Source organism: Nyctibius grandis, chromosome 1 (assembly GCF_013368605.1).
Source record: "Nyctibius grandis isolate bNycGra1 chromosome 1, bNycGra1.pri, whole genome shotgun sequence".
Lineage (NCBI taxonomy): Eukaryota > Metazoa > Chordata > Aves > Nyctibiiformes > Nyctibiidae > Nyctibius > Nyctibius grandis.
In genome coordinates this window covers 125,378,258-125,399,386 of record NC_090658.1, presented here as the reverse complement: position 1 = coordinate 125,399,386, position 21,129 = coordinate 125,378,258, and the positions used below count along the sequence as shown (strand labels likewise).

At 44.9% G+C, this 21,129-nt stretch overlaps 2 protein-coding genes across 5 annotated transcripts; both read left to right on the top strand.

Annotated features, from left to right (window-relative positions):
- The first annotated feature begins 363 nt into the window (after positions 1–363).
- On the top strand, positions 364–16,037 carry TP53I3 (tumor protein p53 inducible protein 3). 4 transcript variants are annotated; one of them, XM_068409899.1, is made up of 9 exons: positions 364–495; positions 3,291–3,382; positions 3,555–3,600; positions 4,759–4,864; positions 11,342–11,484; positions 12,110–12,377; positions 13,617–13,829; positions 14,712–14,908; positions 15,678–16,037. In XM_068409899.1, the coding sequence occupies exons 1-9, from the start codon at positions 379–381 to the stop codon at positions 15,864–15,866; spliced, it is 1,371 nt and encodes a 456-aa protein (XP_068266000.1). In that variant the 5' UTR covers positions 364–378; the 3' UTR covers positions 15,867–16,037. The 4 variants fall into 4 exon arrangements, with proteins under 4 accessions (XP_068266000.1, XP_068265971.1, XP_068265981.1 ...); XM_068409870.1 differs by lacking the exons at positions 364–495; positions 3,291–3,382; positions 3,555–3,600; positions 4,759–4,864 and adding exons at positions 9,624–9,708; positions 10,514–10,703; XM_068409880.1 differs by lacking the exons at positions 364–495; positions 3,291–3,382; positions 3,555–3,600; positions 4,759–4,864 and adding exons at positions 9,627–9,708; positions 10,511–10,703.
- A 490-nt stretch (positions 16,038–16,527) lies between these two features.
- SF3B6 (splicing factor 3b subunit 6) lies at positions 16,528–20,884 on the top strand. Its single transcript, XM_068403938.1, has 4 exons — positions 16,528–16,662; positions 17,460–17,578; positions 20,016–20,154; positions 20,633–20,884. Exons 1-4 carry the CDS (start codon positions 16,633–16,635, stop codon positions 20,720–20,722), a joined length of 378 nt encoding a protein of 125 aa, XP_068260039.1. The 5' UTR covers positions 16,528–16,632; the 3' UTR covers positions 20,723–20,884.
- Positions 20,885–21,129: the final 245 nt, after the last annotated feature.

The following is a 21,129-nucleotide window of genomic DNA, read 5'->3' as shown; positions in this document are numbered from 1 at the left end:
CACCCTCCCACCCTGATTTCTACTCTGATCTGCTGGTTGTAGCAAGTTTTATCTCATTTCTTAGTGTTTTCACTGTGGACTGTTTCCTCAGTAAGAGGAAAATTAAATGCCAGGAAAAAAAGAACCCAGAAATACTTACACTATAAAAATGTAACTGGACTTTTACGGTCTTTCTGATACAGGTGACCATTTTCCTGCTGGTCTGTTCTGCTGCTCTCTTGTTTTTAGGATTTTTAGTTTGTTATTTTGCTTATCTGAGGCCTAGCATTACTTCTGCTGAAACTCCTGAATTCCACATGGAGGAAGATCGGGTTTCCGATATAAAAGGGAAAGGGAAGGAACATTTACATCTATTTCTTTTTACAGAACAGAAGGAAAATGAACCAACTGCAGGCTTTGCTGAATGACAGTCTTATCAGAACAAAGCATGTGGAAAACGCAGCTATCATTGACATAAAGGAAAGAGAAGTCTGTGCATCAACCTTTGGCTTTAATGTAAGAGACCAAAGAGCGTCCTGGGAAGTGACAGCAGAGGTAGAAAATCTGTGAATCTAGAGCACAAAGTAGCGATAACGGCAGGGAGTGCTGCGCTCTACTAGAAACACTTGCTTCTTTCAGCCTCAGAGCCCGAGCTACAGGGGTACAGTCTAGCTGCTGTGTTGAGAGGCTGACTTGTGAAGCTGATTGCTCATTTCACATGTTTGATCTTTAGAAGAAAAATGCCATTTAACTGGCATTTTGGAGTCCTTTTTAACCACTTTGCGCTCAGTGATTCCACCAGTAAAGCAAATGTACATAGGTCCATTCCCTGGCACTGAGACCTGCTGGTGTGGAACGACCCCTGCCCATACTATAACCCCAAAACAGCGTGGCTGTACCAGGTTGCCCATGGGGAGCAGTCCTGAGCCATTCTGTGGATGTAGTCTATCTAGACTTCAGTAAGGCATTCGACACTGTCTCCAACAGCATCCTCCTAGACAAACTGGCTGCCCGGGGCTTGGATGGGTGGACTCTTAAATGGGTTAAAAACTGGCTGGATGGCCGAGCCCAGAGAGTGGTGGTGAATGGGGCAAAGTCCAGCTGGCGGCCGGTCACTAGCGGTGTTCCCCAGGGCTCAGTTCTGGGGCCGGTGCTGTTCAATATCTTTATAGATGATCTAGACGTAGGGATTGAGTGCACCCTCAGCAAATTTGCAGATGACACCGAGCTGGGTGGGAGTGTCGATCTGCTGGAGGGTAGGAAGGCCCTACAGAGGGATTTGGACAGGTTAGATAGATGGGCCGAGACCAATGGCATGAGGTTCAACAAGAACAAGTGCCGGGTCTTACACTTCGGCTACAACAACCCCATGCAGTGCTACAGGCTGGGGGAAGAGTGGTTAGAAAGCGGCCCCGTGGAAAGAGACCTGGGGGTGCTGATCAACAGCCGGCTAAACATGAGCCAGCAGTGTGCCCAGGTGGCCAAGAAGGCCAATGGCATCCTGGCCTCTATTAGGAATAGTGTAGCCAGCCGGTCTAGGGAAGTGATCATCCCTCTCTACTCGGCACTGGTGAGGCCGCACCTTGAGTACTGTGTCCAGTTCTGGGCCCCGCACTTCAAGAAAGATGTTGAGGTGTTGGAGCGAGTCCAGAGGAGGGCGACCAAGCTGGTGAAGGGTCTGGAGGGTCTGACCTACAAGGAACGGCTGAGGGAGCTGGGGTTGGTTAGCCTGGAGAAGAGGAGGCTCCGAGGTGACCTTATTGCAGTCTACAACTACCTGAAGGGAGGTTGTAGTGAAGTGGGAGTTGGCCTCTTCTCTCAGGCAACTAGCGATAGGACAAGAGGACACAGCCTCAAGCTTGGCCAGGGGAGGTTCAGGTTGGACATCAGGAAGAATTTCTTTTCAGAAAGGGTTATTAGAATTGGAATGGGCTGCCCAGGGAGGTGGTGGAGTCACCATCTCTGGATGTGTTTAAGAAAAGACTGGACATGACACTTAGTGCCATGGTCTAGTTGACATGGTGGTGTCAGGGCAATGGTTGGACTCGATGATCCCTGAGGTCTCTTCCAACCTGGTTGATTCTGTGATTCTGTGATTCTAATTTTGCTAACTGTGCCTGGGAATTGTTTGGGAAAGTGCTTGATGGCCTGGGCCAAAACTGTACCTGGACTGTTCTGACAGAACCCAGAACCACTCCCTGGCACCTTAAGTTTCCTAGTATAGATGTGGCTTATCTGCTTTCATAGTCCATCAGCTGATAAACAGAGCAGAATAACAGCCCTTCTGGTCATATCACATTACATGGCAAAGCTCATGAGCACTCCCTGACACAGTCTGTGAACTCCCTAGGAGTTCAGAAATGCTTCCCACATCACAGTCATCCTCATGTCATTGGAAGGTACCATTTCCTCTCCTAATCCCCACGATACCAGCTCTCAAACATTTCCAAGCAGTTTTTCCAGGGGTGTATATTGCTACCCTTGGCATGCTCAGAAGAATGTGTTCAGAAGATGAAGCTCTTGTTAAGATAGCTCCATTCCTGGGGGTAGGTTCTCAGCAGAGACAGTCATTAGTCCACTAGGTAATAGTGACATCATCTTTAATATGTAAATGATCTTTAATATAAAACACAGCTTTTAGAGATGCCAGCTTGCTGCTCTTTAGCAAGGCGGATTACATGCTGAGGTCCAGAGCAAAGTCCTCAGCCTGTGTAAATTATCACCAGCTCCACTGACTTGAAAGAATTTCAGGCCAGAAGGGATCATCGGATCATCTCATCCAACCAGCTGAATAGAAATCTGCCAAACCAGTGACCCGGTTACACATACACTGAGTCTGAGAGCTCACTGACATGAATAGATGTGTGACCTGAATCGACTGCTCCATTGAGGTGTGATGATCTGGTCTGGGACTTGCTAAATGTTACACTTCCCCACTGAAGACTAAGAGTATTTGAAATTGGTGTCCTTGGGTGAGCTCCGCGCAAGCCCGGGGAAGGCTGCGTCCTACCCTATATTGCCTTTCAACAGAAGGGTCCAGTGCCACGGGGCGTATTACCTACCTAGAGAAGTGTCACTGAGTAATGGGACTACACAGATAGTAATCACAGAGTAAGCAGATTGTTTCAAATGAGACTCTGAAAATATAGTGGACTGTACAGAAACTAGGTCTGGTTTCAAAGCCAGGCAGGTTTTTTTAAAAATTTTTTTTTTACATCATAATTTTAAATGAACTATTAAAGACAGTGGGAGGGCAGAAAGCAGTTCATCGTTGCGTTTTTGGTCCGTAACACTGTGTTGTATTAACATAGGTGCCACCAGAGAATGCTGTAAACCTTATCCACACTTTCTACAAGAACTTACTGCAAGTTAGAAGGGGAGGACTCTACTTCAAGCAGAGAAGCAGCTCTACTTCAAGCTGCCCAGAGAGGCTGTGGAGTCTCCTTCTCTGGAGACATTCAAAACCCGCCTGGACACGTTCCTGTGTGATATGGTCTAGGCAATCCTGCTCCGGCAGGGGGATTGGACTAGATGATCTTTCGAGGTCCCTTCCAATCCCTAACATTCTGTGATGCTGTGAAATGCGTCTGCGCAGATGAGCATTCCGTCTATCTTCAAAATGTACGTTGACAAGAGCTGTGGGCACCCTGAGAAATCTGGAGACTGCCTACTTCCTTCCCTCACTGCCTGGTTACGTGAATACCGTAACACAAGCAGAAAGCCTTCACATGCTTCTTGCTTTCTTTCTTTCTCTCCCTATCACCTTCCCAGCAGGTGTGGAATGAAATTGGTGCAGAATACAAAAAAGTGTATAATACAAATTTAACGGGTAACACCATTCATTTCCCTAACACCAGCTGCAGGGCTTGTCATGTTCTCCTTTGAGTCAATTCATCTCCCTAAGCTGAGAAAAAACTATCACTTAATTTTTTTGCTGAGTTGGTTTCTTGGCTCATTAGTTAATTAATCAGGTAATAATAGAAGGGCCTGGCAAGCCCAGGGCCAGAATAAGGTAGCAGGGGCAGGTAACTGGGTGGAGGGAGAGAAGAGCCATAGGTGAGCAGGACCTTGTTTGACTGCTGGAGGACTCCAGCCTCAGTAATTCACCTATGAAATTCAGAAACAGAAGACACAGCTGCATGCAGCCAAGCTCAGGATGGCAGAATTTTGTTACTACTGCTGAGTCACACAATCTGAAGTAAAGACATCCAACTGGTTGTTACTGGGGTCTTCTTAATTCTTCCTCTCCCCTGTAAACCCATCCTAAATGAGCTAAGCAACTTGCAGAAGAGGCTGAGCAGCTCTTAAACTTGGATCTTGTTTCAGAAAAATGCAGTACTTTGCAATGTCTTTTTCCATGCCTTATGACAAATGAGTGAGGCAGAGTTTGGGAGGCAGGGTTCGTAAAACACTGGGCATGCTTTCATGTAAACAGCAGTTATTTTATTTGCATTTATTAATGCTTTTGCATATGACATTGAGCATTAGGATAAAACTTCTTCAGAATGCTGTGCAATAATTAATCAATGGCAGTGAGAATAAGCAACATAATACAGCATTTGACTGACTTGCTTTAACAGTCATCAGCCTTCAGAACATGCACTGTCACTGTCTGCGTCCTGGCTTAGACTTTAAGACAATATTTGCCTTTTTTTCCCCAAGAAAACAGGTATATTGGCAAAGAAAATACCTTTAATTAGCCCAAATTGTAAGGCAATATGTATACAAACATATTTTTTTAGAACCTCGTAACCTTACACCAATTTTCTGTATTTTTAGCCAGATGGAGGTCTGATAGTTGCGAAGACAAAGACTTTCATCCTGGTTGCTGCTTACAGAGTGGGCATATATCCCAGTGTGTGCGTGGAAGCTGTGGAGAAACTAGGTAAAAGAAATGCCTCTATCTGTGTGCCTGCGTGCCGGCGTCTCACTGGTTAGCTCTGCCCTTGCAAGCAGCTTCAAAAATCAATCTGACAAACTACCAAATCCTGAAAATCTGGGACACTGGACACAGACATGGTTATGGCTCCCATAACAGCTAAACCCTCTCCAGACATCACATCCCACTGTGCTCCAAAGCCTCCGTGGGTAGAACAGCTCACTGAACTCTCTTTCCCTGGCCTTTCTGGCACAAGTTTTCTGTTAGTTACCCTTCAAAAAATGGGACCTGAGAGTCACGTTTTCTTGACCTCATACACCTAATGCTGAGGTCTTCAGCACACCTTTGTAGAGCATCAGCTGTGATACTCTGCTTCATAGTCCACTTCTTGAAAGACACATAAGCCCTCTAAGGATTTCAAACTTTCTGTCTCTGCCTAGTCTCTAGAAGAAAGCCGGAGTCTCTTTCTACGTGTCTTGAGACATCATGAAGCTAGTTTCCTTGTCTCACAGTAACAAAGCATCTCTTCTCTAACAAAAGTGCCTATTTCCTTCCGTCTTCTGCCCAGGTTTCCTTTGTGTGAGTTCTCTTCAGTTCCTCTCTCTTGGGCTTAGTGTTTTGAAGACTTCGTGTTAACATCTCTTTGTTCCCCGTAAGGGAGTATTGCAGAACCCAGCCCTTTACAGACCAGCTGCAGAATCCTGACTGCATTTCAAATGTAGCTTTCCCTTTGTGTGAGGTACTGGCAAGGATTAACCACTCTTCATTGTCTTTGGTCTGGGAGATAAATAACAGATTTACACATCTTATTGATGTAATATATGGCTGACTCCATATCAAGGACACAATCATTTTATCACATCATCCAAATGGATAAAATGCACAAGAGCAGATTCCCAGAATAGCCGTGATTTTCACCACAGGGGTAATTCTAAGGAATTTCGAGGGTATTTCTAAGGAATATTTTGTAGAGCAATAAGATCCAACTTAACCTATGGATATGGCCATCTCCTTTCACTGAATAGGAATGAAATTATAAGCCCACCATGCTCCTAGCTTCTGTTCCTCATTTAGGTGCCTAAAAGTAAGTGGAATTAATTTGTGGTTTGGGGCATAAGCTGTTTTGTCTGGAATGGCCTATAATACTCTCAGTAACAAATTTTTCATCAGACCTTTTTCAAAAGGCTTTTACAATTCAAAAAGCTACAATCATGAACAGGATTTTAGAGGCTATAATGCAGATTTTAAAACCAACTTGCCTGCTGGCCCCTCAGAAGCCTGGTTCTTGGCTGGTGGGTCTGTGCTTGGTGCCAGGCTGGCAGAGATTGGCCTCCGCTGCAGCCTCTCCACTTCTTCACACTTCACAGACCCTGCACTGTGTTTAACCAAAACACATCTGACTGCAGACAGGCCGGGAGAAGAGGGAAGTGGATTGCCCATGTTTTTTGGATCTTTCCTGTGCTCATTTCAGCCTCAACTATCAGAGCAACCATCAGGCTGCTTTATGTTATGTTCTGCTTTCTATTGTTCTTGGCCATTGTTTTTGTCAGTGTCTCATAGCAGGTTGAGCATAAAACCATTGTGCCTAGAGAGCCCCGATTTTCTTGTGCTCCAGACATGTTTCTGCCTCATCCCTGTCATAATTTGCAGCTGTGATGGATCTTTTAGAGATTAGGTATTATAGGTCTTTGTCACTGACATGGCCAGCACATTAACTTCAAATGATACGAATTTTGGGGGGCATTTATATTTCCCATCCTGGTAACATTTGGCATAAGGCAAGGACAAACAGCTTCAAGCAGGAACCTCAAGGACATCCACTGGGTTAGGTCTAATGAGAGCATCAATAGGAGTTTTTAATCACTGTGTCAAAACGGGTATGAAATACTACCAAACCAGAATAGTTGTGCCAGGTAAGGAGTGTTTTCAAGCGATTGTTTCCATCTAGGGCAGCAATTAATGAGACTTACTACATCTAAGAATTGGGCCTTATATTTTAAGATAACTTTAGACTAGCTTTATCCTAGGATTTTTCTGCAGTACTATAAATGGAGATGGAGCAGATCCGAAAGGTGCCATTGTGTAATTCTGCCTCAAGTCTGTCCAGCTGGCTCAGTAATAAATTCAGGACCCATATCAGAGTTGATACTACTTTCTTTGCTGCCACGGGAGGAAGGCAGAAAGTGTAAACTTGGGAGATTGCAAAAAATGCCAACACTTGCTAAATCCTATAACAATTTGCACACAAGTTATTTGGTCTTGCAAATAGTCACATTGTCCATAATTGGCCACTGTTCCTGAGTAAAGTCTAAGGTCTAAGTGTTTCCAGGGCCAGATTTGCAGCAGTGTTGACAATGTGTATTTTCTGGGGTTTATTCTTGCTGTTCTGGATGATTTCTTTGTGAAAAGAAAACAAAGTAGCTTTTCTTTGCATGTTACAAGAGGTATCTGAAAATGATTTCAAATTAAAGTGCTCACTGTTTACTCTTTAAAACAGGTAATACCTCATTAATATAGGTATTAGTATCTTTAGTTTTCAGCTAGAAATACAGCTGTCTTCTTTTGAGTACAGTATAGTCTGAGGTAGGTTTGAACTTCAAAAAAAGCATCTCCATTACAACAATTCTATATATGACTTTTATCATTGTTGATTTTTCAATTTTTTAAAAATTTATTTCCTTGTGTTATTACAGCGGACTACTTTAGAGAGAAGGGTAGCTGAATCAGCAGAAAACTTGAGCTTCATCAACCTCAGAAGGACTGCTCACGAGGAAACAAGGTATAAAAGTTTGAAGCATTATCCAATTTAAGCAAGAAACTGCTGCTTTACAACATTCCTAACTGCTGAGTTTCCTTCTGTTTTTTCAAGAACATTTATAGAATCATAGAACCGTTTTGGTTGGAAAGGACCTTTAAGATCATCAAGTCCAACCATTACCCTAACACTGCCGAGCCCACCACTAAACCGTGTCCCTAAGCATCACATCTACACGTGTTTTAAATACCTCCAGGGATGGTGACTCCACCACTTCCCTAGGCAGCCTGTTCCAATGCTTGATAACCCTTTCCATGAAGAAATTTTTCCTGATATCCAATCTAACTCCCCTCCCCCCGGGGCAATCTGAGGCCGTTTCCTCTTGTCCTGTGACTTGTTACCTGAGAGAAGACACCAACAGCTGCCTCGCTACAGCCTCCTTTCAGGTAGTTGTAGAGAGCAACAAGGTCTCCCCTCAGCCTCCTTTTCTCCAGACTAAACACCCCCAGTTCCCTCAGCTGCTCCTCATCAGACTTGTTCTCCAGACCCTTCACCAGCTTTGTTGCCCTTCTCTGGACTCACTCCAGCAGCTCAATGTCTTTCCTGTAGTGAGGGGCCCAAAACTGAACACAGTATTGAAGGTGCGGCCTCACCAGTGCCGAGTACAGGGGGACGATCACTTCCCTAGTGCTGCTGGCCACACTATTCCTGATACAAGCCAGAATGCTGTTGGTCTTCTTGGCCACCTGGGCACACTGCTGGCTCATATTCAGCTAGCCATCGACCAACACGTCCAGGTTCTTTTCCACCAGGCAGCTTTCCAGCCACTCTTCCCCAAGCCTGTAGCGTTGCATTGTTACATTCACAGATTTTCAGATTGTCCTGTACATCTTTGAATATTACAAATAAAACACATTTTTGACATGTCAATTCGCATTGTCATTGACTGCTATAGAAAGCTATTTCGAACTGTAGTGGATTGAAAAGTTCTGTGAGGACTGGGGAGGAAGGACAATGCCATTTCCAAGCTGGAATCAGACTGTGTGTACTGTAACACATCAAAGAATCCACATTTGAGTGAACCCATTACTGTACAGGGGACAGCTGAGGCTCTGCCAACATCACCAGGTGAAGAGCAGGCTCAAGAAGACTGAACTCCATGATCTTTTCATCTGCAGAAACAAATAAATTATTATCTCTTTCAGTCACATCAGAACAAAAGAATTTTTAGCTATATTTGATTCTAAATTAGTTTAGTTTCAAAGAAGACTTTAAAAGCCTGGATCCAAAAATCTCAAAATAGATAAAAAAAATCCCCAGAAGAACCCCACACATGGACAGACATATGATTTATCTTATTTAAATACTCTGAAGTGTCAATTTTATTCCCTGCCAACTCAAATACTCAAGAGCCAGTTGCTAGGACATGGAGAAAGGCATGATCTGATCCTTCTCCCTCTGAGGGAAACAGCAAAGCTCAACAAAAGAGGTGCAATCAGGCAGCTAAAACATCAAGGAGAAATGCACCGGGCTGAAGGACGTGAACCAGGAAACTTTGAACGCTGCTGTCCTACAGGAACAAGAGCACAATCAAGCCTGCTCAGGTGGATATACAGCATAAGGACTGACACAGCTCATGTGCCCTCAATGCAGTTTAAGTAAATCCGGTCTGCACTGCTCAAGAGTTCAGAAATCAAACCATCAGTTCAGCGCTGTGCCCGAGAACATACAAATACGCACACATCCAGCGGATCGGCACGGCAAAGGCGTTAGACCAAACCTCCCGATGTGCTGGGGGGGTGCGGCAGATCTCCACCTCAGTGCCGAAGGGGAACGTAGATTTATGGCTCACTCTGTGGAATAAACCAGTTCTGTGGGAAGAAATAATGGTGAGATGTACTAATATTTCTGACTCTGCTCATGTCTTTCCCTCCAAAGTAAAATACCTCGTCCTGTTCCACCCCTTGACTTGCTGGGGAATAGCTGATTGCAAGGGCAGAGCTGGGAGAGGAGGAACTGGGATCAGACTGTTCCCCAGGACAGGCTGGGTTTGTTCCTGGTGTGGAGAACACCCTCGCTTCCTTACAGGAAAAAGGTGAGTCACAAATTGTGCTCGGGAACCACATAACTTCTTTAAATTGTTTCGGGTCACTGCTGGCAGATCTGACAGTTTGAAGCTGTTGCACTTGGTTGGAAACTTGGTTTTCAATTCCCGCGGTTTTCTGTGCATTTGAAAGCAGTGTAGATATTCAGATCCTCACTGTGTTTATTTTTTATATTTTTGTGGGTCTGCTTCTAGCAACAAAGACAAGCATTTATAAAAATGCAGAGTAGTGAACTGTGTTGGAAGAGGGACAAAAGCTTCTTTCACATCTTATTTTTAATTGACTAAATTTGGACACAATTAAGAGAGCAGAAGCATCTGTTTCGGGGTGGTATCTGGTGGGCTTCCCATTAAATTTTTGTGCTAATACAGAGAAGTTTTGTGTGACTGGATTAAATGGTACAGCTGAAAACAACAAAAGAAAAGCCTTTAAGTTACATTTTATATGAATAATTGGAAGTGTTTATTCACTGTAAAATAGCCCCAGAGCACCACCCTGTGGGGATTTGCATTCCCGGGGTTTCAAGGTGGTGTTCGCATTTGCAGTCTTACCACAAATAATCAAGTATGCACTTAGCTTTTCCTGTGCAGATATCACAATGCAAGTGATTTGACAGAGGGCACGGTGGTCTGTCACACAACGGTGTTTACTTGAAGAGGCTCTGGCTTGCAGCCCACCCTGCGCATGTTTTTGGGTGGCATCCCTAAACTGTACTCAGTATAGTACCAGCTCTCGGGAAATAACAGTTGTTGCTGTTGGGATTCTCTCTTCTTCTCTTCCCCTTCCACGCAGCAGCCAGGGAGCAGAGGGAAGACTGCTCCAGATTTGATTGTGCCAAGCAGGAGAAGGTTTGACATCTCAGCCCATCTCAACAACTGCTAGTGCCAAGAGCAAGGAACCCAGGAACAGCGACGGAGGAGTTACTTGAAAGACTCCTGCAGCAGTGGGACCCTCTACCAGAGTGCATCAGGAATCACTTGCTCAGGCAAGGGAAATAAATAGGATTTTTAAAAACCATTTGCTATTTTTCATTCATGCTAATTCACCGTTGTGCCTTTGTGTATCTTCAAGTTGCCATCTACAGGCTGAATTGTGAGGCAGCATTTCCGTGATTTTAGGTATGTCAAATAAAGGCTCTTTCTGCTGAAGGCTTTAAAATCCCTTTTGTGTCTACTATTTTAAGGGCCTGTGTCCTTTAGTCAGTTGAGCACCGAGGCCCTAATCATGCAGGAAGTCGAAAGCAAAGGATTTTATTTTCACCTGCGTGCTACCCTTTACAGTTACAGTGGGTAGGTGGTCAGTGCTGCTGGATCCACACACGGCTCTGGGCAGGGTTAAGGCCTATGACTTGATGCAAGGTGATTTTTGTGGTTTGACAAATGGCTTTTGCAACAGTATGTTGTGTCCCAGTGTTAATGTATTTCACTGCATTATAACTCCTCAGCTTTCTCTGGCAGCCCTCCCCTCCTCAGCCGTTGCACTGTATCACAGTTTGCATTGTCCACCTGCAGAGCGCAGTCTGTGGAGCTGCGGTTACTGATTACTGAGGTTTTCCAGCTGCACGTAAGTGTGCCTGCATTCATGGCAGGTTTTTTGGTTTGTTTTTTTTTTTTTTTTCTCCAGAGAAAATGTTGGCAGCCTATTTTGATTGCCCAGGAGGCCCAGAAAATCTCTATGTGAAAGAAGTGAAGAAACCACATCCAGGAGAAGGAGAAGTTCTTGTGAAGGTTTCTGCCAGCGCTCTGAATAGGGCTGATTTACTCCAGGTATGTGTATGGTAAGCAGATCTATGCACCTCAAAAAGACACTAATTTTTCAAGCCCCTATCTGAAGTCTTGAAAAATCTGAAAGAGTTAAAAGAGACTGGACTCAGTGAGCATTTGGACAGGAGAGTTCATAGGGATGAAAGAAGAGATGTCTGTTGATTCAGCAGATAAATGTTTTTATCTGGGTCACTGCAATGCTGCGGTGGCAGGGAAAGATGTAAAACCAAAGCTCTGGTCTTTCTAGATGCTTAGACCATTCTCTGGGCATTTTGCCAAGGGGGGGAATCACATTCAAATTGTTACATCTGAGCTGCTTTAATTTGAGCTGAAAACCACGCTCCGCAACTGGAGACAGTAATACCTCCCCAGCACGGATTGGCCTGGACACAGGGGACTCGCGATAAATTGAATTTGCACACAGGGTTTTAAGAATAAAACATAGTTAGGAAACAAGAAGTGTTGCCAGAGGATAGATCTTCAAATTACTGGAACATTTGCACAGTGCAAAATCAGGATTAAATAAATAGGAATTTAGGTTGGAGGCATGTGAATAAAACATGGCAAGTCATAACACTCACTGATGTGTGGCTTCTCCTTCCTTGCCCTCTCTTTTCTTTTGTTTTAGAGGAGAGGGAAGTACCCTCCTCCCAAAGGAGCAAGTGATATTTTAGGCTTAGAAGCAGCTGGGAGTGTGGCTGGGCTCGGACCTGGCTGCAAGGGCCGGTGGAAGACGGGCGATGCAGTGATGGCTCTGCTCTCCGGAGGTGGCCAGGCAGAATACGTTACAGTACCCGAAGGCTACCTGATGCCAATCCCCAATGATATGACATTTGTTCAGGCTGCAGCCATTCCAGAAGCCTGGTTAACAGCCTTTCAGCTCCTGCATTTTGTAGGTGAGAGGTGTATTTGCAAATCTATCCCACCAAAACAACGTGTCTTCCTTTCTCTTATGAAACCCTCTGTTTGTTGCCTCCATCTGAATGCTGTTTGCCTTTGAAGAACCTTTTCTCTTGTTGCTCCATTCACATGGGTCAGAATCCAGTATGCCAGACCCAAATCCTGAAATCTTGGCCACATCTCCCCAGTCACAGTCACAACTTCCTCTGCTGATTGCGTATTTACAAGGAAGGATATGGAAAGATGGGTCAGTTTTCTTTTCGTCTATATTTCTCAGCTTGAATGGTAATTTCCATTACGCCTAAACCCTGAAATAACTTACATGTTCTCCAAACAACTGAAAATGCATCCTACTTCTAAAGATTTGACTTTGCTGCAAGCATGACCATATCATGAACTTTCTCACTAATTGCCTGTGGATCTACAGTAGACAACATCTTCTTGTACCTTGTATCACAGAGACATTAATTGTTGGTAAAATCTCCTCTGAGTTGATTTAAAAAAGACATAAGCTCACACTTTTCATTTTGAACACGTGCTAAAGAGGCACTAACAGTAGCACTTGCCAGGGTTCTCCTCAGCTGACAAATATCCTTCAACCCTCTGCAGCAGTAGCACCTAAAAGCTCCACTAAAGAACAGGAGTTAAAAACAAGTAACTTTCCTCACTACCCGAAATGCAGATTTGCTTCGAGCACTGTTGCTTCCTGGAGGTCTGTGGTCAATTAGGCCCACATCTTCAGGACTACTCAGTGCCTCACTTCCAGTAACAATCAGTGGAACACAAACAAATACATTAGAGCAACTGGTAGATGGCAAAATGGTGGGTAGAACTGGTCCTTAATGTTACCCAGTGCTTCTGGCATTTCTGCATTGTTGAGTGCCTGATTTCTCAGTATCAACATCCTCCAAGTGTATTTTCTGTTGGTGGCAGTGGACAGCCCCGGTATAAAAAGGCTGACTGCGCTCACCTAAGCAGCTTGGTCACAGATGCCCAGACCTGGACAAGGCCAAGCTAAAGTCATTCCACTGAAGTCAGTAAAATGGAGTTGTGTCGGTACACTGCAAGCTGTGTTAGTTCTGGGTTTGTTTCTTTTATGAAGGATATGAAGATGTAAACAAAGCCCACTCCAGGGCATCTCTTTCAGCTTCCTCTTTGGTATTTTCCATCCTGATCATGTTTTAATCCAAAGGTGATGCCAAGAGGGTCACCATTTCTCTTACGTCCTCCTTCAGGTAAAGTACAGAAGGGCGAGAGAGTGTTGATCCACGCTGGAGCTAGCGGAGTTGGTATGGCAGCCATTCAGCTGGTCAGACTGGCAAAAGCGATTCCCATCGTGACAGCAGGAACTCAAGAAAAACTGAAAGCAACAGCAAACGCCGGAGCAGCTGCGGGGTTCAACTACAAGAATGAAGATTTTAGTGAAAAGGTCTTGGTGTTCACCCAAGGTAAGAACCTCTATGTGAAAGACACTGTTAGAGTTGAGGAGGAGTGTGTACCTTCCAACGTACAGGCACACGCACTCAACTTCAACTGTCACCTTAGTCAGTGAAGGAGCAGACAGTGACAACCCTGTTAACACAACCTAACATCCTGTTCAGCCCCTGAATGTATCTTTCCTTAGTTTGGTCATGCTCTGTTTTCTGATTGGACTCTCTTTGGCTTTGTGTTCATTTGGGGCATAAATATTGTGCCTGTGTTATTGTTGCCTCCACAAGGAACTGTGGGATGAAATCCTTGAGCTTGTCTTTGTAAGTTTGAATACAGGCAGAAAACTTCGTTCTTGTACTGTTAGAAAAAGTTAGCTTTTCTGAGCATTTGGGATGGTTTGTGACAGAGTCTGCATCTGAGTGTCTATAATGGTTCTTTTTTTGTGCCTGATTCTAGAATTCCTTACAAATCATTGTGCCAATTCCTAATTTCAGTAGAAAGATTTAAATAAGAATTGCAGGACTGACAAGGGCAAGTAGTGACAGGACGAGGGGTAATGGTTTTAAACTGAAAGAGGGGAGATTTAGATTAGATATTAGGAAGAAATTCTTTACTGTGAGGGTGGTGAGACACTGGCACAGGTTGCCCAGAGAAGCTGTGGATGCCCCCTCCCTGGCAGTGTTTAAGGCCAGGCTGGATGAGGCTTTGAGCAACCTGGTCTAGTGGAAGGTGTCCCTGCCTGTGGCAGGGGGGTTGGAACTAGATGATCCTTAAGGTCCCTTCCAACCCAAACCATTCTATGATTCTATAGAGAACAAGGTTTTTAGTTTTGCCTGAAATTATCCTACCTTTAATGCAGCTCAACTACATTGCTGAAATCTTTTCTGTTTCTACTTGAGGTTCTGGAGTAGATATTATTTTAGATTGTGTTGGTGGCTCATACTGGGAGAAGAATCTCAACTGTCTGAGTACTGATGGCCGGTGGATTATTTATGGACTCCTGAGTGGAGGTGAAGTACACGGCGATTTGCTTGCAAGGCTGCTTTCCAAAAGAGGGAGCATCCATACAAGTCTACTACGATCGCGAGACAAGGAGGCAAGTAATGGCTATCAACAGCTGGATCTTAAAATCAATGATAGTTTTGAGAGCTTTCTTTTGATACTCGTGTTAAAGCAGAATCTAACGCATTATTACCAAAAAAGCACCACTTTGAACTGTTACTACATACTTCGGAAAACATTGCAAAATTAAGTTATAATTTCCCTGTTCTATTTTTATCAAGTGCCTCCCTTTTGCAGCTACTGAATCAGAGGAATGACACCTAGGACTTCTTAACGTACTTCACAAGTACCATAATCTAAAGATTTGGCCTAAGAAAAAACAAACCCCAAGTGAACAGGCAACAAGTCAGGGCCCCGGGGGGGAGGAAAAAACCTCTGTTAGGTCATTTTTCCAAAGTAGAGACTGAGGCCATTTGGATGCCCACAAATCACCAAGGAAAAATCACTTTATGTGGAAAATTCTCAGATATTACAAGTGAAAGACATCAGTGCAGAGCCGTAAAATAGATTCTGTCCATGGTCTAATACATAATATTCTCAAGAATTTTATCAGTTTGAGTTTAAATATTTCTGCCCTGAGCTTATACCACTTGTTTGGGAGAATTTCATTCAATTAAAATATGAAGTTTTCTTAGAAACAGTTGTCATTTATACCTGTCTGGTGTTTACATGTCCATCTCACTATGAAAATGTCAGAAAGTGTATCCTTGAGAACTGTGCATATTTTGTACACTGTGCTTAGAGATAGATACCTCTGTGAACGACATGACTGGAAATAATCTTCAAATGCTTTTTTTCTTCAGTATAAGGAACGGCTGGTGAAAGCCTTCACAGAAGATGTGCTGCCCTATTTTTCTGCAGAAACCTCCCCTCATCTCCAACCACTTGTTGACAGCATTTACCCTCTGCACGAGATTGCAGAGGCACACAGGATCATGGAAGAAAACAAGAACATTGGCAAAATTGTCATCGAAATGCCTGCTTCATCTTAAAGAGAGGCCTTACTGCCGTAGTTGTTTCAGGGACAGAATTGTTACGGGTGTTTGACAAGCAGAGAATCTGCCATTTCTGCGTCCAAATCTGGAATGATTTATTGTGGGAGGATGCCAAAGGGGTAGAGCAGCACCTTACAGGATGTGTTTAATAAAAAGGTTCACGTTGCAGCTCTAGCCTCGTGTCTCCAACGCATAAACAAAACGCCGGCGAGCGCTCCTCCACGCAGGGACGGCACCGGCTGCCAGTCTCAGCTCCGAGCTCCTTTCCCGTCCGCTCCCCAGAGCTGTCCCACCCTGCCGCACCACCGGCCCCTTCAGGCCGGGCCGGGCCGGGCCTCTTCCCCTCACAGGAATGCCCTCGCGGCGGCCGCGTTCCCCCCCGCACCGCGTGTCCCTGAGGCGGCGGCTGCGGGGCTGCCGGGCCCGGCCGCCGCCGCGGGGCCCGCCTCCCGCCGGGGACACCGGGAGGGGCAGCCCCGGGGCCGGGAGAACGCGGCGGGTGACCCAAAGCCCCGGGACACCGCCCGCAGCCCCGGGCTGAGGCGGCCGGGCCGCACCGGGGGGCGGTGCGGGGGGCGGGGTCACGTGCCTCCCGCCCTGCGCTCGCGGGGGGCCATAGAGGCTGGCGGGCCGCCGTTTCCGGCGCGGTGCAGGCTGGGATAGCATCCGGGTCCTCCGCTGGGGCGAGGCGCGCTGCGGCTCAGGCTCGTTCCCTGCCGGTGTTTCTCTCCCAGGCGGCAGCCCCCTCGCTCCCACCGGCACCATGGCGATGCAAGCGGCCAAGCGAGCCAACGTGAGTGCTCTCCCCTGCTCCCTCCCTGGCCCGCCTCAGCCCTCCGGGGCAGTGAGGAGGGACCCCCCGGCCCGGGGCTGAGAGCAGGCCTTCCCGCCCGGCCTGGGCTCCTTCCGCGTCCCCGGCTGAGGGAGCCCGTCCACCTCCAGGCAGGCTTCTTGTTTGACAGAAACACGTCAAGTTTGTAGCTGCGAAGGGTTCAGAAAGAGCCAGTGAAGTACACAGACTCTCTCAGTGATGTTAGCTCCAAGACATTGAGGTGCTGGAGAGAGTCCAGAGAAGGGTAACGAAGCTGGTGAAGGGTCTGGAGAACAAGTTTCATGAGGAGCGGCTGAGGGAACCGGGGTTGTTTAGTCTGGAGAAAAGGAGGCTCAGGGGAGACCTTATCGCTCTCTACAACTACCTGAAAGGAGGGTGTAGTGAGGTGGGAGTCGGTCTCTTTTCTCAGGTAACAAGTGATAGTACGAGAGGAAATGGCCTCAGGCTGCACCAGGGGAGGTTTAGATTGGATATCAGGAAAATTTTCTTCACTGAAAGGGTTATCAAGCATTGGAACAGGCTGCCCAGGGAAGTGGTGGAGTCACCATCCCTGGAGGTATTTAAAAGACGAGTAGATGTGGTGCTTAGGGACATGGTTTAGTGGTGGACTTGGCAGTGCTGGGTTAACGGTAGGACTTGATGATCTTAAAGGTCCTTTCCAACCAAAACAATTGTATGATTTAGCACATAGGCTGCTGCTTTTAAGGTTTGAAGTGAGCGCTCTTGGTCTAACACACCGTATGTTGTTTCTGCATCAGATTCGGCTGCCTCCTGAAGTCAATCGGATCCTCTATATTAGGAACCTGCCGTATAAAATCACAGCAGAGGAAATGTATGATATTTTTGGGAAATACGGGCCTATTCGACAAATCAGAGTGTAAGTATTTTAGTTTTCTTTGAAAAGTTAAGGATTTTATGTGCTTCAGTACATCTGTTTTATATCAATGTTCCTTTTGCAGTAGGTAGCAACTGGATTTCACAGCTGAAAAAGTTAAATGTACTTTAGCAGTATCCCTGTGTGCCAAAGGTGGATGTGATGATATTTCTCTTATGTGTGAATTTGTTAGAAAATAATATTGCTGGTAGGTAGTGGGAAAAAGCTTGAAGTTGATGTGAACTGAGGTAAGTTGGTAAAAATATGTCTTATGCTCTTAAGTAAATCTTAGATATAGCTGACCTTTTACCTTAACTAAAGGTAAAAATAAGAAAGGCAAAAGCTGAATACTACCAGCTTTCATATTTAATGAGTATTAGATACTTAACTAATGGGAAGATAGAGATGTTACTGTTGCTGCTGGACCTGTCAACCAGAAACAAATACCAAAACCAACTCCCTGTGCATCAGATCCCCGAGCCACCTAGTCCATGGATAATGGCGATCTGTGATTTTGTTTTAAAATGAGCTGAGGTTATACATGTGTACAGCAAACCAGAGGTTCTCTTTAGTTGTTTCAAATATCGAAGACCCAAGCTCTGGTGTTCCTTGTTATACTGAGTACTGTCTGAATGCTGTGGATTAAACCGTAATTTCATCAGGTTAGTGTTATGTTCGGCAAAGTTTCTAGCAGAAAGAGTTGGCTGAAGCTGGAATTCAGGAAGAGCTTTTGAGTACCGTAGTAAGGCGAGTTGGAGTATTGACACTCGTACAAAAGGATTTATTTTTTTCCCCTTTCAGAAAAATATTTAGGAAGGGGAGAGGGAGGAAACAAAACTTGGTGTTTGATACTTAAAAAGAAAACATTGTCACATTTCAGTAGATGTACAAATAGAAAGGAAATGTAGTTTATATTTGATAGGGGTTTTTTTTTGTACTGCTTTTAGCCAGATGTTGGCAAAATAACCTGCAGCATCTCTTGAGTGCTCAAACAGGTTGCTGACTGGATTAGCGCAGAATGTGTCCTTGTCATCTATATTGCTCTCCATTTCCCCAGGCACTGAGACTGGGGTGGGTAATTAATCCACAGTGTGTTTAATTATTTTGCCTATGCAGGATGTAAATATGGAAACAGTTAAATAGACTGAACTTTACTACCCCAAATAGAAGTGCTCGTTTCAGAGCCATGGTGATTAAAAGTGATTGTTCTGTGTATAGAATGAAGTGAGTTTTATGTGTAGAATTGCCTTCAGTAAGCAACAAGGACAGGAGGATACGCTGCTGATGCTGTGCTGGAACGTGTAGCTAGTGAGATCCTTCTCGTACAGGGAACGGCAACAAAAGCGACAGGGAAAGTGACTAAAGGAACAAGGGGCAGCCTAAACTTACTGCTTGGCTAAATAGGAGGAATTCTTCACTAACAAGCATAAAGGAGAACTAATATCTAAGGTTTCTGAAAACACGTAGGTTGGAACAGCATGACAGTGGGACATGAAGAATTAAGATGTGTTTGGGGAGCTTTCCATCAGAGTGACGTGCTGGCGTACGCGGCCGACAGGGAGCTGCGGGCAGCCTCCCCGCTGACTGCTCAGAACAGCCACTTCGCCTTGTTTTCCACAGAAATCCTAACGTCACGAGACAAGGCGTCACGGAACTCCCTTTGCAATGACTTCTGTGCTTTGTGCAGTTTTTTTCCCATTCCCCTCTTCATTTCTGTACGCATCCTGGCAGGGATATGTGTGATGTCGTTTGTCCTCGGGAGCTCTTTTCTTAGAAGCAAGCACCTCAGAGACAGTTTTCCTGATTATTAAGTTTGCTGTAACTGTCTTTTAGCTGAGACCTTTTGGATCTGTGAACTCTGCCATCTCTCCAGGCTAGTTAGCGTGATGTGCCCAGACATGTCTTCTGTCCCTCAGGCAAAGGACATCGAATTGATGGTCTGATAGGTGCCAGCTGTGCATCTGAAGTGGTCTTGCACCAGCAGGGCTGTTGTGACTCTCTTAAATTGACTTTGTGATATGCCAAGAGCTGTCTTCCATCCTAGGGAGACATCTGATCCAGACAGCCATTAACTGACAGCCTGGTCTGGTAATATTAAATAAAACAAGCTAATGGCTGTAATAAAAACTTTTATTTCCAGAAATATGACAACCCCTGACAGCAACAGCCTCTGATAGTCATCACAGAGAGGTGAATTTCCCTTAAGGAGCATAATGCAGCACGTGCTTCTGTCACGTTTTTCTGTCGTCTGCGACTCTGAACTGTAAGTGGAGAGTGGTGAGGAAAGCAGGGATGTGTTTTAATATCTAGAAAAAAATAACAGTTTTTTAGTGAGGTTGTGTTAGTTACTGTAATCCTGGTCACTGCTGAAGACTAATTTCTGCTGAAGAACTGTTTCCCGTTCATTTTGTTTAACGTTAAAACTGATCTTGCTCTGCAGTGGAAACACTCCTGAAACGAGAGGAACAGCCTATGTGGTCTATGAAGACATCTTTGATGCCAAAAACGCTTGCGATCACCTGTCGGGATTCAACGTGTGCAACAGATACCTCGTTGTTTTGTACTACAATGCAAACAGGGTACATACTTTTAAGTTACTTGTGAATGTAGCTAGCACCAGAAAAAATTCAGTTTGAAAAGACAGTTGCTTGGATATTTTAAAGAAATAAATCCAAACTGGTAGAAGGATAAATTCTCAGGATTTCATCTTTACTTGGTGGTTTGTGTGCAAAAACGTACCTTTGGACCAAGGGTGTGAACAAACACTCCTCTGGTGAGGGTGCTTTGGAGAAGAGGAAGCAGAGGCCTTACAACTGCACGGCTGCAACAGGGTGTGAGGTCTTATTTACAGGTAAAACGTCTTTAGGTCTGGATGTTCTACCTGTTACTGACGGTGCCCAGGGTACTGTGGTGTTCTCTGAGGTTGAGAATGAAGGAACACTTTGTGTGTGATGTTGATGTAGCTCGTAGTGACGTTGGTTGTGGTTACTGGGAAATAACGTGTCATACGATGAGATTTTGTTTTTCTTCTCACATCTTTTCTTTTCCTAATTACAGGCATTCCAAAAGATGGACACAAAGAAGAAAGAGGAACAGCTTAAGCTTCTTAAGGAAAAATACGGAATTAATACAGACCCACCAAAATAAACTGATCTTTTTGGACAACTGTTGGCAAGCCCTGCCGTTGAGTTCTTGAGCTAAACATGGGAATTCTCAATGAAGTATAACTTTTTTTTTTTTAATTTCATAAGCTGTACTTTGACTCTTTAGATCTTCACATTAGAATTAAATAAATGTAAAACATCAGAAGATCTGCTTTAAGATTACATCCCCCGCAGTGGACATGACTTCTCCGTGTTGTAAGGGTGACCTGGCAAATGCTGCATAACCACAGTCCTGTTTCTAGCTGGACCTTTCAAGATGGGACCGAGCAGCCTGAGTGTTTCACCCCTCCTGAAGTTCTGCCCAGTCTTCAGGGTGGGTTTTAATTGTGGCAGCCAGTTAGTCCAAAGAGCTGCAGGGGCTCTGTACAAGCTGCCTACATGGAGTATTGC